Source organism: Larus michahellis, chromosome 15 (genome assembly GCF_964199755.1).
Source record: "Larus michahellis chromosome 15, bLarMic1.1, whole genome shotgun sequence".
Classification (NCBI taxonomy): Eukaryota; Metazoa; Chordata; class Aves; order Charadriiformes; family Laridae; genus Larus; species Larus michahellis.
Genome location: NC_133910.1, coordinates 2,294,273 through 2,312,131, shown reverse-complemented (window position 1 = coordinate 2,312,131; position 17,859 = coordinate 2,294,273). Strand labels below are relative to the sequence as shown.

General features: G+C 54.0%; 1 protein-coding gene across 23 annotated transcripts in view; it reads left to right on the top strand.

Annotated features, from left to right (window-relative positions):
• GRIN1 (glutamate ionotropic receptor NMDA type subunit 1) overlaps window positions 1-17,859 on the top strand; it is a 39,861-nt gene that overhangs the window by 1,918 nt on the left and 20,084 nt on the right. For 14 of the 23 annotated variants that reach the window (XR_012590063.1, XR_012590061.1, XR_012590067.1 and 11 more), the window contains exons 2-7: window positions 1,672-1,806; window positions 9,685-9,861; window positions 14,681-14,743; window positions 15,516-15,616; window positions 16,174-16,295; window positions 16,813-16,987. Coding sequence is in view for 16 of the 23 variants with exons in the window: in XM_074608921.1 (XP_074465022.1) it covers window positions 1,672-1,806; window positions 9,685-9,861; window positions 14,681-14,743; window positions 15,516-15,616; window positions 16,174-16,295; window positions 16,813-16,987 (773 nt within the window). In the remaining 7 variants the exon portion in view is untranslated. The remainder of the gene's footprint in view (window positions 1-1,671; window positions 1,807-9,684; window positions 9,862-14,680; window positions 14,744-15,515; window positions 15,617-16,173; window positions 16,296-16,812; window positions 16,988-17,859) is intronic. The other 9 variants (XR_012590064.1, XR_012590068.1, XM_074608924.1 and 6 more) reach the window with 1 other exon arrangement.

Below are 17,859 nucleotides of genomic sequence, written 5' to 3'. Positions count from 1 at the left end.
GCAGGAACCGCAGCGCAGGCTGTCTTTTACACCCGCTGCCCGGCAGGGAGCAGGGAGAAGGCTCAGTCGGGTCCCTCGCTGAGCTGAGGCTCCATTTAAGCAATCCGGCTGATGGATGCCTGTGTCCATGCCACCTCTAAGCCTTGTCCCCATGGCAAACCCCACGGAGCCCCGGGGCCGGTGCAAGGTTGCAGGCACTGGCACGTCCCTGTGTGAGCGGTGGGATGTGGGGGTTGCAAAGCCAGGGTGCAGAGGGGGCTGCGGGTGCTGGGAGCGGCCACTCTGTCCCAACAAGTTGGGTTCTTCCAGCCCCACGGCCCCAGCGTTGGGCAGAGCCAACCTCGGTCCCCGCTCGCTGGCCCTGTGCCCAAGCAGGGGGCTGCGAGGCAGAGGAGGGGCTGGGAGCCCGCGCATGCAAAATGGCTCCTGCCGGTCAGCTGCTGTGCAGCACAGCGCAGCCCTCGCCCCCACACAGCCCCCAGCCTCTCCCCCCGGGGCCTGATCCTGCCCCACGGCCCATGCCGCAGCCCTGCTGGGGGCAGGTCCTCGCCCACTCCTGGTGTCACCAGGCACTCCCCTCCTCCTGCCTCCCCAGGTGACCTCCCCAACCCTTCCTCAGTAGTTCCTCCTTTCTCCCGTACCAGGGTCTCCAATCCCTGCCCCAGCTCGCTCTGCGCCCTCAGCTTGCTCCCACCCAATGCCAGGCAGGACCTTCCCTTCTTCCCACCCCACCGAGTCTCCAGGTCTCCTTCCCCAGGCATGCCTCATCCTCCTGTCCCAACCAGCCATCCCTCCAGCCTGGGCGCAGAGCGCTTCCCGGGGCTCGGGCAGATGCTCGGAGGAGGAGGAAGTGTCATTTCCTCCCAGACATCAAAGTCCTTGCACTGATTCACCCTAGCTGGAGACCTGTCACCAGCTGGGGATGTTCCTTGTGCTGTGAAAGGGCATTAGTGTAACAAAGGATCCCCCAGGGATTATCCAGCGCCTTCCTCTCCTGTTTGACACAAAATAGCATCCTGCTGGAGACCAAAATCCCAGTCCTGTAATAGCAGCAGGATCTTGCTGAGATCCTCCTGCCCCATTTCGGTGTAACCCAGACCCCCCGCTGCCCCATCGCCCCATTGTGCAGAGGGCAGATCCCCCACCGCTCCCCCTGGTTTCCTCATTTCCCTGCGCGCTCGGGGCCAGATGGCTGATCTGCTCCGTGGCTCTGCGCTCCTTCTCCTGCTCTGAGTCCCAGATGACCACTTTGTTTGTAATAGTCCTCAGAGGGGAATTACAACCGAGTATTAAATGTGTGGTTAAAGAAATCGCATTACACAGTGTGACTGTAAGGGAGATGTTTCCCTTTAATCTGTAATCCATGAAAGTTATTAGTTTAGCGAGCGGAGCGGCTGCGCACGGTGTTTCCATTAAGATGTAACCCTGAGCAGACCCATCACCTCCCTGCGGGCTGCAGCCCGAGCCGCGGCCACAGCCCCCCGCGCTCCCCGGCGCAGTCCTTGCTGTGCTGCTCCCCGTTATTTGAATGCCGTTATCGTGTTACCGTGGGGCTGTTTAACGCTGCAGAAAAGAAAAGGAAAGAAAAAAAAAAAAGCAATAAAAAAATCGCACTCGATGGCCGATGTACTCCTGTGAAATAATGTTTGTGTCGTGTATCCTGTCCTGCAGGTCTATGCAATATTAGTTAGCCACCCTCCTGCTCCCAACGATCACCTAACACCAACACCCGTATCATACACAGCTGGCTTCTACAGGATCCCTGTCATTGGTCTGACAACACGCATGTCTATATATTCTGATAAGGTAACTGATGCATGTTTCTAGTCTAGTACCTCATACGTGTGCTGTAAATCGAGAGTGCCCGTCAGGAGGGTTAATGATGTCTACGCTGCCCTGCCTATCTATGTGTCTGTCTGTCCATCCGCCCCCTCCAGTTAAACCTGCAGCTCCCTCTCTCCCTCTCTCTCTCTCTCTCCCTCCCGCATTCCCCGGGACATGATTTTTTCGCAGCTGCCGGTGCTGACCTACATAGTGCTGGATGATTTCTGCAGCGCTGCTCTGCCAGGCTGCTGGGCTCACCGCTCTTCAGCTACGGCAGATGCAGGAACTAGCTCCTGCCCCGCTCACCAGAGACAGCCGGGGGGGTCCTGGGCGCTCCCGGGGTGCGGGGGGACCTGCGGAGGGGCGGGAGGAGCCGAGTGGAGCCTTTACATCGGGCAGGAGCTCTCTGGGGCTTAAAGGTTGTTTGGTTGCGTTCACTTCCCTGGGTTTATGTGATATTGGTAGGGGAGAGAAGAGAATTGACTAACAAGTTACCCCGAGGCTTTCAATGACGTTCAGTCTGGCCAGCACTCAAGAATGGGGTTCAAATTCCGGTGTCTCAAACCGCTGTCTGCTGTTGTCCCTGCGGGAACACGGGGGCGCTCAGGCGGGATGAGGTCCTGCTGTGTGCGGGGGCTGGGGGCAATGCCCCGGCCTGGCCCGTGAGATGCTGCCACGGCCAGCGCTTCCGCCGGCCCTTGGCTCACAGACCCTCTTGCAAAGACACTTCGTGATGAGTTAAAAGCAAAAGGAGGAGCTGAGCGGAGCCTGGCCCACCACACGCCATTGCAGCCTCGGCGGAGGTTTTTGCCCCGGCGCACGAGCTTAGCGGGTGAGATCAGGCCTGTTTTGAAGCACGAATAGGCCTGTGCTTGGAAAATGTGAATATTCACAAATGCAAATGTTCAGTGCAAAAAATAGTCACTCCGCCCACATGCCTAAGTGAAGTCAAATTTCAGGAGGGAGGAGCAGGGGCTGCCGGAGATGCAGCTCGCAGGAGCGCTTGGCTGGGGCAGCAGCAGGTCTTGGCGTCTCCCACCAAGTAAAACCACGGTAGGACAACCAGCAAGGCAGGACCACGGCAGCGACAGCACCGGGGGCTGGCGGGGGCTGGGAACCCGGTAGAAGGAAAAGGGATGGCGACAGAACTGGCAGACCGAGGGAGGGGGCAGGCAGCCAGTAGGAAATGGGTGGGGAAATTTGGTTCGTGCTGCCACAGGGAAGAGATAGGTCTGATCAGAAACGTCACCAAGAGGGACCTTGTCACACTGCACGCGACGGCAGGGAGAGGGGACCCTGCACGCTCTCGGCCCAGCTTCATCTCAGCAGAGCCATGCTCGCCGAAGCAAATTGGCCGCTTTTCCCACAGCACGACCTTGTGCTGAATTTGCGTGCTCACCCCGAGGGGATGCAGCTTCCCTGGCAGACTGTGCTTCAGCCGTATTTATTTTTTTCCCTATTTAAAACACGTTTTCTGCAAAAGCGGCTCATAAAACCCACCTGCCTCACTTCAGAGCCGGAGGAGCGACCCACTGCGGCAGTGGCGACCCACGGCGGTGGCAGGGAGATGCTCCCCCCCTGGATGTTTGGGGGTCTGGGGCAGGTGCAGGGCTGTGGGGCACACTCTTCTGGCAGAGACTCCTCGGGGATGCCACACTGTGTGTCTCGTCCCTCCGAGCGCTCCTGCCTGCTCCCTCGCTCAACCTCCGTCCCACCAAGGCAGCTGGGGGCTTGAGGACTCTGAAATCTCTGCAGAGAGGGGAGCTGCAGGCAGGAGACGCGGCGAAGGCAGGGACGGGGGTGGGGAGAGGAGCAAGGACGTTGAATAGTGGACTGGCAGGAGCTGGAGGGGGCAGCAAAGGTGGGGTGGAGCAGAGGACAGCAGAGCAAAGGGGTGCGAAGGGATGGGACGGGACGGGGAAGGGAGAGGACGGTGCAAGGCTCAGCACGCAGCAGGACGGGCTGGCTGGTGCAACACAGGGACACTCAGCCGGTTCCCTTTTTGGTTTCCACTGATCGGCTTGCTGGGTTTTTTTGATCTTTTTTTTTTTTTTTAATTCAGGAAATTATATCTTTCAGCTTAGTTTCTATGGAAACAGGCTTGTAAGATCGCTTTGTGTGTGCGTGCCCCTGATTGGTTTTGAAGGCGTCAGCCAATTTTAGCTAAATTTCACAGGGGGTTGAAGTCTGAGGGTTAATTATGGTCCTCCCAAGGCTAAGCTGCCAGGGAGAGGAAAGGCGTGGGCTTTTGGTTTGCCCAGTACCCTTTGATGCTCTCGGGGCATCTCCAGTTGAGCACAGCACTCCACGAGCTGTAGCCAGTCTTTCAACAAAGATACCTGAGGGAAGCAAGCTTTATTGCTCCCAGTATTCAAAGAACTAATTGTTCTAGAAACGGCATGGCAGCTATCAAGCTGAGCGCTCTGGCTTGGCAGCCTTTGTTTGGCCTCCTTGTATGTACAGCTTATGAAATGGTTACCTGTTTCTTCAGCAAGGTCTTCACGTCATTCGGCATAGTCCTGCCTGTGCTGTGAGGGGGTCTCCGAAATCCCGGTCACCTCCGTGGGAGGTGAGCGGGGAATTGCAGGAGGAGAGAGGGGGGTTCTCACGGTAAAGGCAGCAGAGCGGTACCCATGGCCATGGTGTCCATCGCTATGGAGAGCTCTTCACGGACTGCTCATGGACTGAGCATTGCAAAAATCACACTCTGACCTTCTCATGCTGAGCCCCCTGAACGGACAGGCTGGAAGCTTTAGTGCTTCTGTTCCCCATGTGCCATTGGGGGTATTTATATCTCCTTTGCATCCCAGCCAAAAAGATGAGATGACATTGACGTCTTGACAGTATGAGAAATATGAAACGACACTGAGAGCGTGAGAGCAAAGCTCGCGGGGAAATGATCTGGTGCCGTTCGTCACCACCATGTGGGACTGCACCTATGTGGTGGGGACGAAGGGACGTGCTGGGTGCCCCGAGGTGCTGAGCCCCACACTATCCCCCTGTCAGCGAGGCAGCGCAGTGGAGGATCAAGGGTGGCTTCACTGAGACCTGCCCTGCTGCTGAAAGAGATAGAAAATGGAGTTTAGTCATTCTGCGCTTGGAGAGCCGTTTCAACGTCCAGCACCCGGTCCTGGTAGTGGAAATGAGGTCTGTCTCTCTCTTTCTCTCTCTCTCCAACCTGGACCTGGGGATTGCTTTTCCCTCTGGTTCCTCATCTCAGTATAACTGCTCCATGCCCTCCAGGGGGCTAATGCTCACTGAGGGGGGTATTTTAATCTGTTACTGATCTCACTGGCAACCGGTGCTCAGCAGAAACGGTGTTAGTGTGGGAAGCTGTGTTGAAAGTGGGGAGAAAAGTGATGCTCCTCAACCATGGCCAGGGTCAGGACTCCTTCACAGGCACCTGCGAGAAGTGACAGGAGAGGCTGGCTTAGAGACGTAGAGATGTAGAGACGTTTGCCCCAGGAATGGGCTTCACAGCCACCTCCGAGCAGCACAGCCATCAGCAGGGGGGGCCTGCAGAGCCAATGAGGGGCTCTGCGCGCTGAAGCCCGTGTTGATGGCAGTGATGGAGCCCACTCATCCCAGCAGATAAGAGCTCCTCACAGGCTCTCAGGATTCAAGCTGCGAGGACAGAGCAGCCCCATCGCTCTGCTGGGCTGCTGTGGCGGTGCTGGGCCATTCCCCAAAGGTCAACAAGTCATAGAACCGTAGAATCAGAATGGTTAGAGTTGGAAGGGAACTTAAATATCATCTAGTGCCACGCCCTGCCCTGGGCAGGGACACCTCCCACCAGACCATGTTACTCCAAGCCCCGTCCACCCTGGCCTTGAACCCCTCCAGGGATGGGGCAGCCACAGCTTCCCTGGGCAACCTGGGCCAGGGGCTCACCGCCCTCACAGCCAAGAATTTCTTCCTGAGATCTCATCTAAATCTCCCCTCTTCCAGTTTGAAGCCATTACCCCTCATCCCATGGCTCTCCTCCCTGATCCAGAGTCCCTCCCCAGCTTTCCTGGAGCCCTCTTAGGTACTGGAAGGGACTCTGAGGTCTCCCCAGAGGCTTCTCTTCTCCAGGTTGTCCTTTCCTCCATGCACTGCAGGGAAAGGCAGACGATGCATTTGTGCCTGAGCTCCCCATGTGTCTGCCCCCACTGAAATCCCTCCCAGCCACACGTCTGAGCTATTGCAGAGTTCTCTCAGCTCCCTCCCACGGCTGCAGCTATCCCGCGGGGCGGTGGGCAGGCTGCTGTCTGGTGGGGTTCAGCGAGACGTGGGCAGTCTGAACAGAGCAGGGCGCAGAGCAGCTCAGGCTCCTTCTGCGGAGACACAGGCCAAGGCTTCTTTTTCCTACCCCGCTGATGATTTTTGCTAAATTATCAGGAACTTTATTTATTGGGATCTCTGTCGATCTCCTTGAAACTGCCAAGACAGTTTATTTTGGGGGCGCGTTGCTAAAAGGAGGACTGACCACATGATTTCCATAGGTAATGAAACAAAAGCACGTTGTTTCCTCAAGCCTGTAGGAAAAATTACTCTACCAGCCATGGACCATGAGCTGTGATGAGCCCTTAGGCAAACAGAGATAACGAAAGCAATCTTTTCGCTCGTGGACCTGTACGTGGTCCCTGCCTGGTGGCCCCACATGCCTGCACACTCCCTATGTGCGGTGTACATCCCCTGTGCACACAAACTCCATCCATAGGCACCCACACGGGCGCCCTCCCCCAGGCCTGGCGTGGCCACATGCAGACCCTGTGCGCAGCTGTTCGCACACCCAAACACGTTCCCTGCGTGGGTGCCTGCACACACATGCTGCCTGCACGTACGCGCTCACGTTTATGTATACATAGAGCCCTTGGTTGCATACATGCATGCACACATACTCAAACATCTACTTAAACTCAGCTCCTTTTCACATCTACTCACGCCAACAAAGTCAGTACCACTAATAATTGGCAGTTCCTAAGGGTCCTGACCCAGCACTTGTCCCCAAACCTCGTAACCACACGCACTCCCAGTGCCTTTGGCCTCCAGCCCTATGGTTTTTCTGCTGAGCTGAATCCACTGCGAAGCCTGGATTCCATCCCAACCTGTGTTCCCTTACTTTATGCAGAAACAGAATTAAGCGCGGAAGCACGGGGCTGAGCGCTCAGGTCTCGGTGCTGTTAGGAAGATATCGCAGGAGGCTGCTGCTCGGTTCGGGGCTGCCATCAGCCCTTCCCAGGCTCACATCCCAGCCCTCCCGGCAGGCGGCAGGCACGCTCGGAGGAGAGCAAACCACGTGAATCCCACAAAATGTCTTACAAGGCGAACCGTTGATGTGTAATTAGCAGCAGTTTTGCCCTGCGCCTGATGTGAGGGGAGCGGGTTATGGCCCACAGCAGCTCAGAATTACAGCACCCGTGGCAGTAGTTCAGGGACAGTGGGATGGGCACTGCAGCTGAAATGAGGGATGGTTGTCTCACAGAGGCTTGTGTTAAAAAAATCAGGTCTTTATAATAGTTATTTGCCTAAAAAGGGGGCTCACTATGATGCAGAAATCATACTTTGCAGTACAGCTCCGTGTGCCCATGGCCATGGCCAGGAAAACTCTGTGCTGGGTTCAGAGGGATTTGCCAGAGACCTGTCACTGCGTATGCTGTGGTGCGGGGTTCTCAAATCACACAAAACCTGGTTCCCGACTGCCTCTGCACAGCACAAGTTGGACTTGTCAACATTTGGGGGACTCTACTTTCATGTTCCTGCCAATCTTCGGGCCCTGCAGAGGAGCTCCGGAGTCCCAGGGGCTTCAAAAGCTGAGCCCCGAATGGGAGAGCTCATCCTGAAATCTAGACTCAGCATTTGCGATTGGTTGTTCTCCATTATCCAATTTAAAAACTGCAATTCTGTAATCCCAGAGCTGAGATACCATCATAGCAAGTCCATGACCCTTTTTATCCCAACCCCAGCAAGCAAATTTGCCTGAGTCAAGTTGCTCCCCAACAACTGCAGTGAAATTTGTTCGTCTGAACCTAGTGATATGTGTTTACGTTTAAGAAAGAAGTTTAAGATCATTTAAATGATCAGTTTATACAGCATTTTGCATTTCCATTCTGGTTGGGAAACTAGAAAATAATTTGATACAATATATTGAAATTACAAGGATGTTTTCCTTTCAAAAAGGGACTGAGAGAATTTTAAGTTAGATTTTGGATTTTTTTTTAGCCTGTATTTTTCTGATTTTTTTTTTTTTTGCTATTAGCTATTCTGTTCTTTTTCTCATTTCTCTTCTGATTTTTTTCCTCCCAATTCCATTTTGCATTTCTGCGGATGTCCTAAAAGCAATTAAAAATGCTGAGAGATTAAAATTAAAAATGCTCAGACCCATCTTGTGTGCCCCCGGCCCGAGCTGTGGAGCTGGACCGGGAAATACCTGGGCATCCCTGCTGGCCCCACAGAGAGCTTGAACGCCGTGGTGGTGTGGGGACCATAGCTGTCCTTCCATTGTTTGTCCCTGTGGGGTTTCTCCCCCATCCCGTTTTTTAGTACTGGGCTTGTGGGGTGAGCTGCGTTTCTCCTGCTCTTCGTGCAATTGGAAATGTTTGTATCAGTCGTACAGAACTGCAGCTCTGAGACGCTTGTTATGGCTCTCCTGGTTCATTTCCTCCTTCCATTAAACATCCGCTGCTCTTCCCAGTCTTCCATAATTTCAGTGCTTTGGTATTTTCGCTGCTCCCTCCGTCATTTCTGTGTTCTGGGCGGGGGCAGCAGGACAGACGCCGCTCTCCCGCCGCAGAGAGCCCTGACCGCGACGGGGGTTTCGCGCTATTTTCTGTAGGTTGTGTGGTTCGTTCTGACTTTGTCACCATGTTGAGTGTGAGGAAAAGGCATGGTCTGGTCTGCCTGTTTGTCCTGCATGGGTGACGCCTTTTCCCTTCCAGCGTGAACTATTTTCACCCAGTCAGGACATTTTTGGCCCGTGCTGGGTCCAGTCTCTGGATGAGCAGGTCTGGACAAGCCCTGTTTGGTCCAGAGGACCGTCTCAGCCTTAAAAAAAGAAATATTACGGTGCTTTCCTTTTTGTCCTCTCCTGTTCAGACATCTGCCTCCCTGCAGCACGTAGCCGGCTTGTCAAGGAGCGTCCATGCTGAGCATAAGCACTTTCATTTTCTAATATTTGACTCTAGGGCCTTTTGGAAAAACTGCATTTTTTGAAACCTCTCTGTCAGCTACAGCTTTTGGTCCAATTGCTCCCCAAAGAGTGCTGTACTTAATTAGGCTGGCTCAATCATCCAACCATAATGATGTCTTTAACCTAATCAGATAGGTTAGCTGGGGCATGAGTCCAGAGCTGCCGCCTCCTGCGTGCTGCCGCAGAACAGCCTGACCTAGAAACAGCCAAATGGCATATTATAAAACTGCTTTTCTGAACTTCTCTCATGACAAATAACTAATATATACCTGCGGGTACCTGCAGCTGCTCCTTGTCGCTCTCTGAAGGGAATTCGTTTTCTTTTTGATGTCCATTACTCAGTAATATTTTCAAAAAGTCAAGAGGAATGGCTATATTTGCACTGAATGTTGCTGACAGTTTGATGCTGGATTGGCTTTTCTTCCCTGCGCGTTTACAGACCACAAAGCAAAAACCCCCCTCTGCCGTGTGCTGGGTCAGCCACAGAGGGGCACAGAGTCATGGCCGGGTTTTGCTTCTCAGCCAGAAGGCAGGAGCGCAGGTCCCAGCGGCTAGCTCAAGGTGTGCAACCCACAGGTCTACCAAAAAATGCTGCTCTGCCTCTTTGGCCTTGCGATCCCAGCCCCATCCCCACAAACCTGCGCCCACAACCCAACCAGTCTGTGTTGAGCTCTTGTTCTTCCTTGCAGAGCATCCACCTGTCCTTTTTGCGCACGGTCCCACCCTACTCTCACCAGGCCAACGTCTGGTTTGAGATGATGAGAGTCTTCAACTGGAATCACGTCATTCTGATAGTCAGTGACGACCATGAAGGTCGTGCTGCTCAAAAGAAGCTGGAGACCCTCTTGGAGGAGAAAGAGTCCAAGGTCAGTTCCTGAACATTGTCTTGTAGCTTTGTTTAAGCAACAACAACAAAACTAGAAGTCTCGGGCTGTTGTATGTATGTAGATTTCTGTATGTAAAACACCTTTTCTTTCCATTGTAACATGGCTAACATGCTTAAAGCATCAACAGTGTCTGACTAGTACCTGACAGAACTTTGTACTTTATTCATTTCACTTGCTTTGCCATGGTCAAAATCTCCTACATGTAAATCGACCACAAAATGAAGGGAAGGATAACCTGGAGCTCTGCAAATGCCTCGCCCAAGATTCCCACCTAAGGAGAGGACCAGTCGCTCAGCTTAGGGAAGCACCTGCCCCATTACAGCCACCCAGGGACCAGGCAGCCCCAGCAGCGCCAAACAAACCCCGAAAAGCAGCTTCTGAATTGGCTAACCGGAGCTCGCCCTAGTGGCTTAGGAGGGGCAAGGGCAGCCGGCGCATTGATGCACGGAGGCGTAAATGCACCCTCTCTGTAAAGGTGTCAGCTCTGCGGCTGCAGGCTGATGGCCTGTTCCCATCTCCATTGAAGCACATGCCAAACGCTGCTTTCCTGACACCCCATGCTGTTACGAGAGGGCGGTTGCGGCCGGCGGGAGCAGCGTTATCGAGGAGGTGCACTGAGCCTGCACTCAGGGCCCCGCAGGGGAGCAGGGGGGGAGGCAGGGGAGGTCCCCGAGCCTGCTAGAAATTCAGGAGGACTGCCATAGACCTGCTGCTGTTGAGTAAAAGGACCAAGCATTCAAGCCAAGCAGGGAAGGAGAACATGGGGAGCCATTCGGCTGCAGTGCTTCAAGGGCAGGTGCCTGTCTGGAAGGCAAGGAACCACGTCCTGCCCTACGGGGTGAAGTCCCAGCACATCCTCTTGCCCAGGGCAGGGTGAGGTCGCCTTTTGGTGGGCAGAGTCCAAGCCCATCTCCAAGTCTCCAGCAGCTTCAGGGCAGGGACCCATTCCTGGCGGTTCCCTCTTGGGTCACAGGCAGGGACCTCAACCTGCTCTTCTCCAGCCCCCCCAGCAACCGCTGGACATTTTGCAGTTGGCTCTTGAGGAGATGTGGCTGTAGACAATAATTGTTTTTGGAGTCGGTGGCTGAGCTGAGAGCCCAGCGAGAGCAGCCTTCCACTGCTCTTCGTCACCTCTTGTCAAACCACTGGAGGAAGAGCTGGTGCAGGGGTGCAGAGTGGCACAAGCCACACTGAGCAACAAGCTTTTTTTTTTGGCAGTGGTTTCCAAGAAGTTTCATCCTGGGCCATCATGAGACACTAGTGTGCCACCAACCATGGTGGGATCCTCCTGCCTCCAAAGACAGCTTCCCACTGGGTGACAGCGGGCCAGTATTTCTCTTCAAAGCCTCTTCCCAGCATGGTGTTCCTCACCCAGGGAGAGCTGTGAAAAGGTTGTTCCCACTGTCGGTCTCTCATCCGTTTCCTTGAATCTTTTGATTTCCACTTTCTGTTTTCCTGCAGCTCCCGTGCATCCCCTTTTGCTGCTCCCTCTCATGCCTCCACTCCTTGCTCGCTCGGTGCAATGGTCTCAGGCACAGGGCATATTTCTTCTTCAGCCTGCCCATCCTACAGGAAAGCCTTTGAGATCTGGGGCTTGAAAGATGCTGGAGGCAGTGTCTGTCCTCAGACCTGCCCCACATTTTCCCTGCATCTACAACATGTCTTGGTGCCTCCTGGCAGCCACTGGGCTACTGCAAATGCCCTGGCCATCCTCCAGACTAGGGCACGTGCTCTGTGAGGGTAGGTCACCTTGTCTTCCCATTGTGATGTGCCACAGCATCTTGTTTCTTTGTCCTTGAGGAGCTTGCTCTGGTCAAACTGCCTGGTCTGACTAGTCTGGAAGGTAGATAACCCCCATCAGGGCTTTCCCCCCTTCCTCAATCTCTTCTGCTAATTGCTCTTCTAATCACTGTTGTACTGACTCTCTTCATGCTGTGAGGTGGTACCCTGGACCCCTCCCCAACGTCCTCAAGGCCAGCCTGGGCCATGGGGAGGGAGCAGACAGGAGACCTGCACTTGACCTCTTCAAGGCTTGGATCACAGAGCCCAGTGACCTGGGGCTGGGGCAGAGGCTCACCTGCCCACCTGAGCTCTTGGATCTGAGCATGGCTGTGCTGCCTGCCCCTGGAGTCTGTGTCAGCACTGGGTGTCACTCAGACACCACTGCGTGGATTTGCCCGTCAAGCAGGTGTTGGGAGCCCAACACTTGAGCCAGGCTGGCCAGCCCTGGCACACCCCACATGCTAGCCTTGTCTTAGGTCTGTCTGCACTAACTCTCAGCTTGGAGCTACTGCTTCATCCTAGTACAACTCTGGTCATTCATCTGGGCTGGCCCACCATTGCACCAATGCTACTCGGGTCCAGGGGGAAATGCCAGACGCTGTGAAAATCAGAGTTTGTCCAAGTCAAGGGTGGCAGGCTCCTGGTGTGCTGACTCCCTCTGGGACAGTGGTGTTCATGAAACATATTTTTTGAGTGAATGCTGAAGAACATGGTGGAAAGTGAATTTTGAATTTGTAGGTCTCTGCGTGGGCTGAGGAGCAGGGAAGTGCTGCAGAACTACACAGAAAAAGTGGAAAGAGAGGAGACATTGCTGGTCTAAGTTCTGGCAGTAGAGATGGGGACAGGGGGAGACAGAGGTGATCAGGTGCCATCAGGCCCAGCTTTGCTGCATCCAAGACTCTGCTTCACCTTGACCCAAGATTCTGCTTCACCTTGACCAAGGATTCTGCTTCACCTTGACCCAAGACTCTGCTTCACCCTGACCCAAGACTCTGCTTCACCTTGCTGACCAGCTTGGGTCGAGGCAACGGCACATCCCGGGCACATGGGGTGATTCGTGGCTGGAGGCTGCAAGACGGATGACTGAGTTTCCAGCTAAATTGATGGAGCCTGAGGAAAAGTGGCCAGTGTCTCTTCATTGGAGAGTATTCCTGATGTCCTGCTGCTGCGGCTCTGCTCTCCTCTGAGGCAGTTGTTACTCCAGGTCTCACTGTGATCTGAGCAGAATCAAAGAAGCCATTGCAGAAATGCTCACTGTGGACACCGTTGGAAGTGAAGGCAGACCTGGGCTCTGAACAGATTTTGCCTCCTCAGATACTTTTCCTTGCAAAGACCCAACTTCTTTGAACAATGAAAAACCTGTCAGGCTGTGTCCAAGTAGAAGAAAGGAAAGATCACACAGCTGCACGGAAAGGAGCCCTTGGAAAAATCACAGAATCACAGAATGGTAGGGGTTGGAAGGGACCTTCAGGGATCATCTAGTCCAACCCCCTGCCAAAGCAGGTTCACCTAGAGCAGGCTGGACAGCAACGCATCCAGGTGGGGTTTGAATATCTCCAGAGAAGGAGACTCTACAGCCTCTCTGGGCAGCCTGTTCCAAAGTCTGTCCTGCCAAAGACTGGTCTGAGTGCTCAGGAAGAGGCAAGTTTGGAAAGCAAGATGCAGATATAAAACTTGTCTGCTGAATGAACAACCTGGCTGGGAACACGAGCCCTGGCATTACGGGGGCACAAAGGGTCGGGTTCTTGGCAGGGATCAGTTGCCATTGCCATAAGATGCTGTGAAATGGAGATCAGAATAGAGCCATGTCCCGCACCCCATACACACAGATCAGGGATGCCCAGTTGGGGTGGGATGGGGCCAAGAAGACCAGGTCAGACTATGTCCCACCAAAACCTGCCAAGCACGGTCCTGCAGGCACTGTCAGGTTGACGTTATTGGCATGACCACAGGGGCCGGTCACGGGAAGGTCCACGGGGCTCTGTGCACGCTGCTGCGGGGTCCAGGCTTCTGAGGGCAGAGGCCATCAGCCCTCAGCACACTGCCTGGAGGAGAGAAAACCTCCAGAAGTAGGTTTCATGCCCCTGGCTCCTTTGGAGCCGAGCAGCAGAAGTGGCTCAGGCAGGAGACGAGGTGGGGACAGGCTCTTTGCTCCGGTTACCCGCAGGGTCAGTGCGTGCTGAGCCCTGGGCTGGGTGTGACGCTCCAGCCAGCAGCGTGGAAACCACCAGCCAGTGAACCCCACTAGCCATGTGTAGGGCCAGGTTTCGGGCACCGTGGTCTCCGGCAGCTGCACCTCCCAGGGCCACCCGTGTGCCACAGAGCCACGAATTGCCCTCGGACCTCCCCAGGCACCAGGTAAAGGCTGCAATGTCATCCCATGATCACCATTGCTTCATATCGCCACGCTTTGAACCAACACGGGACGTAGCGAGATTTTTCTTTCTCTTTTGGATGGCAACAGAGCTCCAAAAAGCTGCTCCCTCCTTGCAGGAGGTGAGAAGTTCAGCTGAGACACCTTACTTGCTGTGAATGCTCGTAGGGTGAACAGGATTGTAATGATAATAGTGACGGTAGTAATGCTAATACTATTAACTGTTACCGTTTGCGTTTATCCAGCTCTTTCCGTACACAACATTTTGTCCTTTACTTCCACAGTAATTCCATGGAAAGCCCACCACTTAGGCCCTTAGAGATGCGTAGATTGTTTCAGAGTGTAAGCTAAAAAGTTTCTTGCTGAAGAGTTCCCCAGTCCCACAAGGGAAAGGCAACTGCATCGCACCAGCTGTGACACTCAGGCTTGCTCTAACCAATACGGCTTTGCACCCTGACGCTCCCGTGAGAGCTGAGGCACTCTCTCCTGATAGTGGTTTTTGCGAGCTCCAGCGTTATAGAGACCCTTTAGCAAACAGTGGAGGAGGAGGTGGATGTTGGATTGCTTTACTACACGTCATTTTCAACTGTTTATAATATTCTTCTGTGTCTACATATTTTCTCTGTGCACATTATTCATCAGAGTAAAAAAAGGAACTATGAAAACCTCGACCAACTTTCCTATGACAACAAGCGAGGACCCAAGGTATATATGCATGGAAATGCACGCCGCCCACCAACCTAACTAGCAAATGAAAAATAGCCACAGCCACCAGAAAAATAAAAAAGAAAAAAAAAAAAAGAGAAAGAGAAAAAAAGAAAAGAAAAGAAAGAGAAAAAAAAAAGATCCATGACTATGTTTCTTGGTAGCACGTTTTTATGTTGAGATAGTTTGGTTTGGACTTGAGAATGGAAACCTAGCCAGCTGACCCTGGAAGGATTTCTTTTTGAAACATGCATGTGAACCAGTAATTAACTTGCAAGTTTTTTATTTTTTTTGAAAAGTTGAACCAACCCCCTTTTCCCCCAAAGGAAACGGTTCCTTGGTGTAAGTTGCGCACTTTTACTCCCAAAGGTTAACCCTGTGCAATATGTTTTTTTTTTTCATTTCCCATGTTTTTGAAAAACAACACTCGTTTGAGTTTTCAATTGCATTTCAAAGCCTTTTTCTCTTTCCTGTACAATGCACGCCTCTTTTTGGGTCTTGATTGACTTCAGTTTGCATGCACAGTGCAAAAAAAAAAAAACAAAAAAAAAAACAAAAACCAAAAAGCCAAAACTTTAAAAGAGAAAGGAAGGAAGGAAAGAAAGAAAAGAAAGAAAAGAAAAGAAAAAAGAAAAAAGTAGCTGTAACCAACCTTATTTGGCAGAGTTTTGTGCAGTTTAATGAATTCTCTTGACCCTTTTCTAGATAGCATGGCTCTCACAAGCCGTCCTGGGGCTCCCGCACTAACCAGCTTTGCTCACACTAATCACAGGCTGAGAAAGTGCTTCAGTTTGACCCCGGAACCAAAAATGTGACGTCGCTGCTGCTGGAGGCAAAGGAGCTGGAGGCTCGTGTCATCATCCTTTCTGCCAGGTAAGGTAGAGCCGTCCCTTCCCTTCCCTGCTCTGATTTCCTCGCTCTCCCCTTTGCAACGCCGCCCAGCACTGGAGCCAGTGCGGATTCGGGGCACGTCATCCTTTCAAAACCCACACGAAGCCCCATGTCGCAGGCCGGCGGTGGATGCTGTGCTGTGCGCGCTGCTGGCCGGGGAGCTTGCGATCATGAGCCTGGTTGAGATGTCTGTCTGTCCTGCCAAGTGTTAGCAGCTGCAGAAGCAGCAGTAGGTACTGATGTGTCCTGATCCACCTGTGAAGGAGAGGAGTCTTATTGCTATAGATGGTGAGCAATAAGGAGTGGGCCAGACTTGCAGGTTCTCAGCAGTGCTGGGTGCTGTGGGACAAAGTGAAGCTGTGAGAAAGGCTCCCGTTGTATCAAGGAATTGGCCATTGCCCAAGAGAACCAGTTATCAGAGGAGGACTCCCTGGGGATGTGTTTTCCTTGGCACTGTCACTCCCTTGGGATCTGACACAGGAGAAAAGGGGCCATCCGGCACCTGGAGCCACATTGCCGTTCCCTTCTTCTCGTTGCAGTGAGGATGATGCGGCCACGGTGTACAGATCAGCAGCCATGCTCAATATGACGGGCTCCGGCTACGTGTGGCTGGTGGGGGAACGGGAGATATCGGGCAATGCCCTGCGTTACGCCCCTGATGGTAGGCACCCGCCGGAGGCGCCCGTCCCGCTGTTGGCCGGGCTCGGAGGAGCCTGCTCGGAGCTGGGATGAGCATCACCTGCCCTCCCAGGGACTCCTTGGGCTGGGGGAACGCGATGCCGTGGTGGTCCCGAGCGAGTGGAGGGTCCCACATGTTGCTCTCCACCCTCTTTGCCCGCGCAGGGAGGCAGCACCCAGGCTGCCATGCCCAAATCCAGCTCGCCGTCACCTGGGGGAAAGGCTTGGCCAAGAGGATGGGGACAGAGCACGGGATGTCAGCAGTCGGCATAGCTGTCCCCAGTCCCCATCCAGCAGGGAGGATGGTGCCAGCCCAGCGCTGCTGCAGATGCTTGCCCTGCCTGCCCCTGCCTGAAGCCCAGACAACTCCCCAGCTGCATCTGAGGGGTCCTCAGCCCCATAACCATGTCCTTGCTGGCCCCCGAGCCCTGCGTGTGGGAATAAGGCCAGAGCAACCGGTGCGCCCCGCTGACCTGCCTCCTCCCCTCTGCTCCTGGCAGGAGTGATCGGTTTGCAGCTCATCAACGGGAAGAACGAGTCAGCCCACATCAGCGACGCTGTTGCGGTGGTGGCCCAGGCTGTGCACGACTTGTTTGAGAAGGAGAATATCACAGACCCGCCACGGGGCTGCGTGGGCAACACCAACATCTGGAAGACGGGACCCCTTTTCAAGAGGTATTTGGGGAAGGGTCCTGCTGGAGGGAGCAGAGGACCTGCTGGGGGAGCTGGAAAAGGTGGGAGCATGTGGAAAAGGGCAGCATGGTAGCTTTGTTCAGAGTACCGTCAGTAAAGCTTTGGGGCATGTGGCACAGGACTGCTTGGACTCTCCTGCATGATTCAGATGTGAGGGCTACATCTCTCCTAGAAACCTAACGAAGACACAGACTCAGGCACTGGCCCCCAGTTTGTCCAGGCTGTTTAGGCATCATCCCGGTGCTTGGCACCAGTTCAGTCCATGCCAACCCATGTTCTCCTGGGCAATGCTTGGGCAGCTGGGATCAGTGTGGGCAGGGAACGACTCTAGGAGGAAGAGATGTGGGGGCCATGGAGGGATGATCTCCTCTGGTCTGGGTCTTAATTCTGTGGGTGGAAGAGTGAAGAAAAGGGATTTTTTTGCCAAATCAGGGTAGGAGGATGCTTCTGTCAAATCCGAGCTCAGTGTTGCGGACACATTTCTTGCTGAATGTTTCAGGGCTGCGGCACGGATGAGCTGGACTCGGGGCAAGAGATCTCCATGCATGGGACAGGCTGCTCTCTGCTGTGGCAAATACCGTGCTGTGGTTTTGGGTGGTGGGGGTCTCAGCAGATCAGAGCGTGCATGTGTTGGATCTCACTGCCGTGGGCAGCGTGATGGGCAGATGCTGCATGCATTCCCCACAGCCCAGCCTTTGTGCCTGCGTGGGGTGTTGTGCTGCATCGCTGCAGGTGCTGGAGCCACAAGGGACGCTTCTGGATTTCAGTAAAGCAGCAATTCCCTTTGCTGCACGGCTCCCCGTGCGGGAGAGCTGCTCTCTGCAGCCTGCAACCTGGCACCGGGGTGTTGCTTT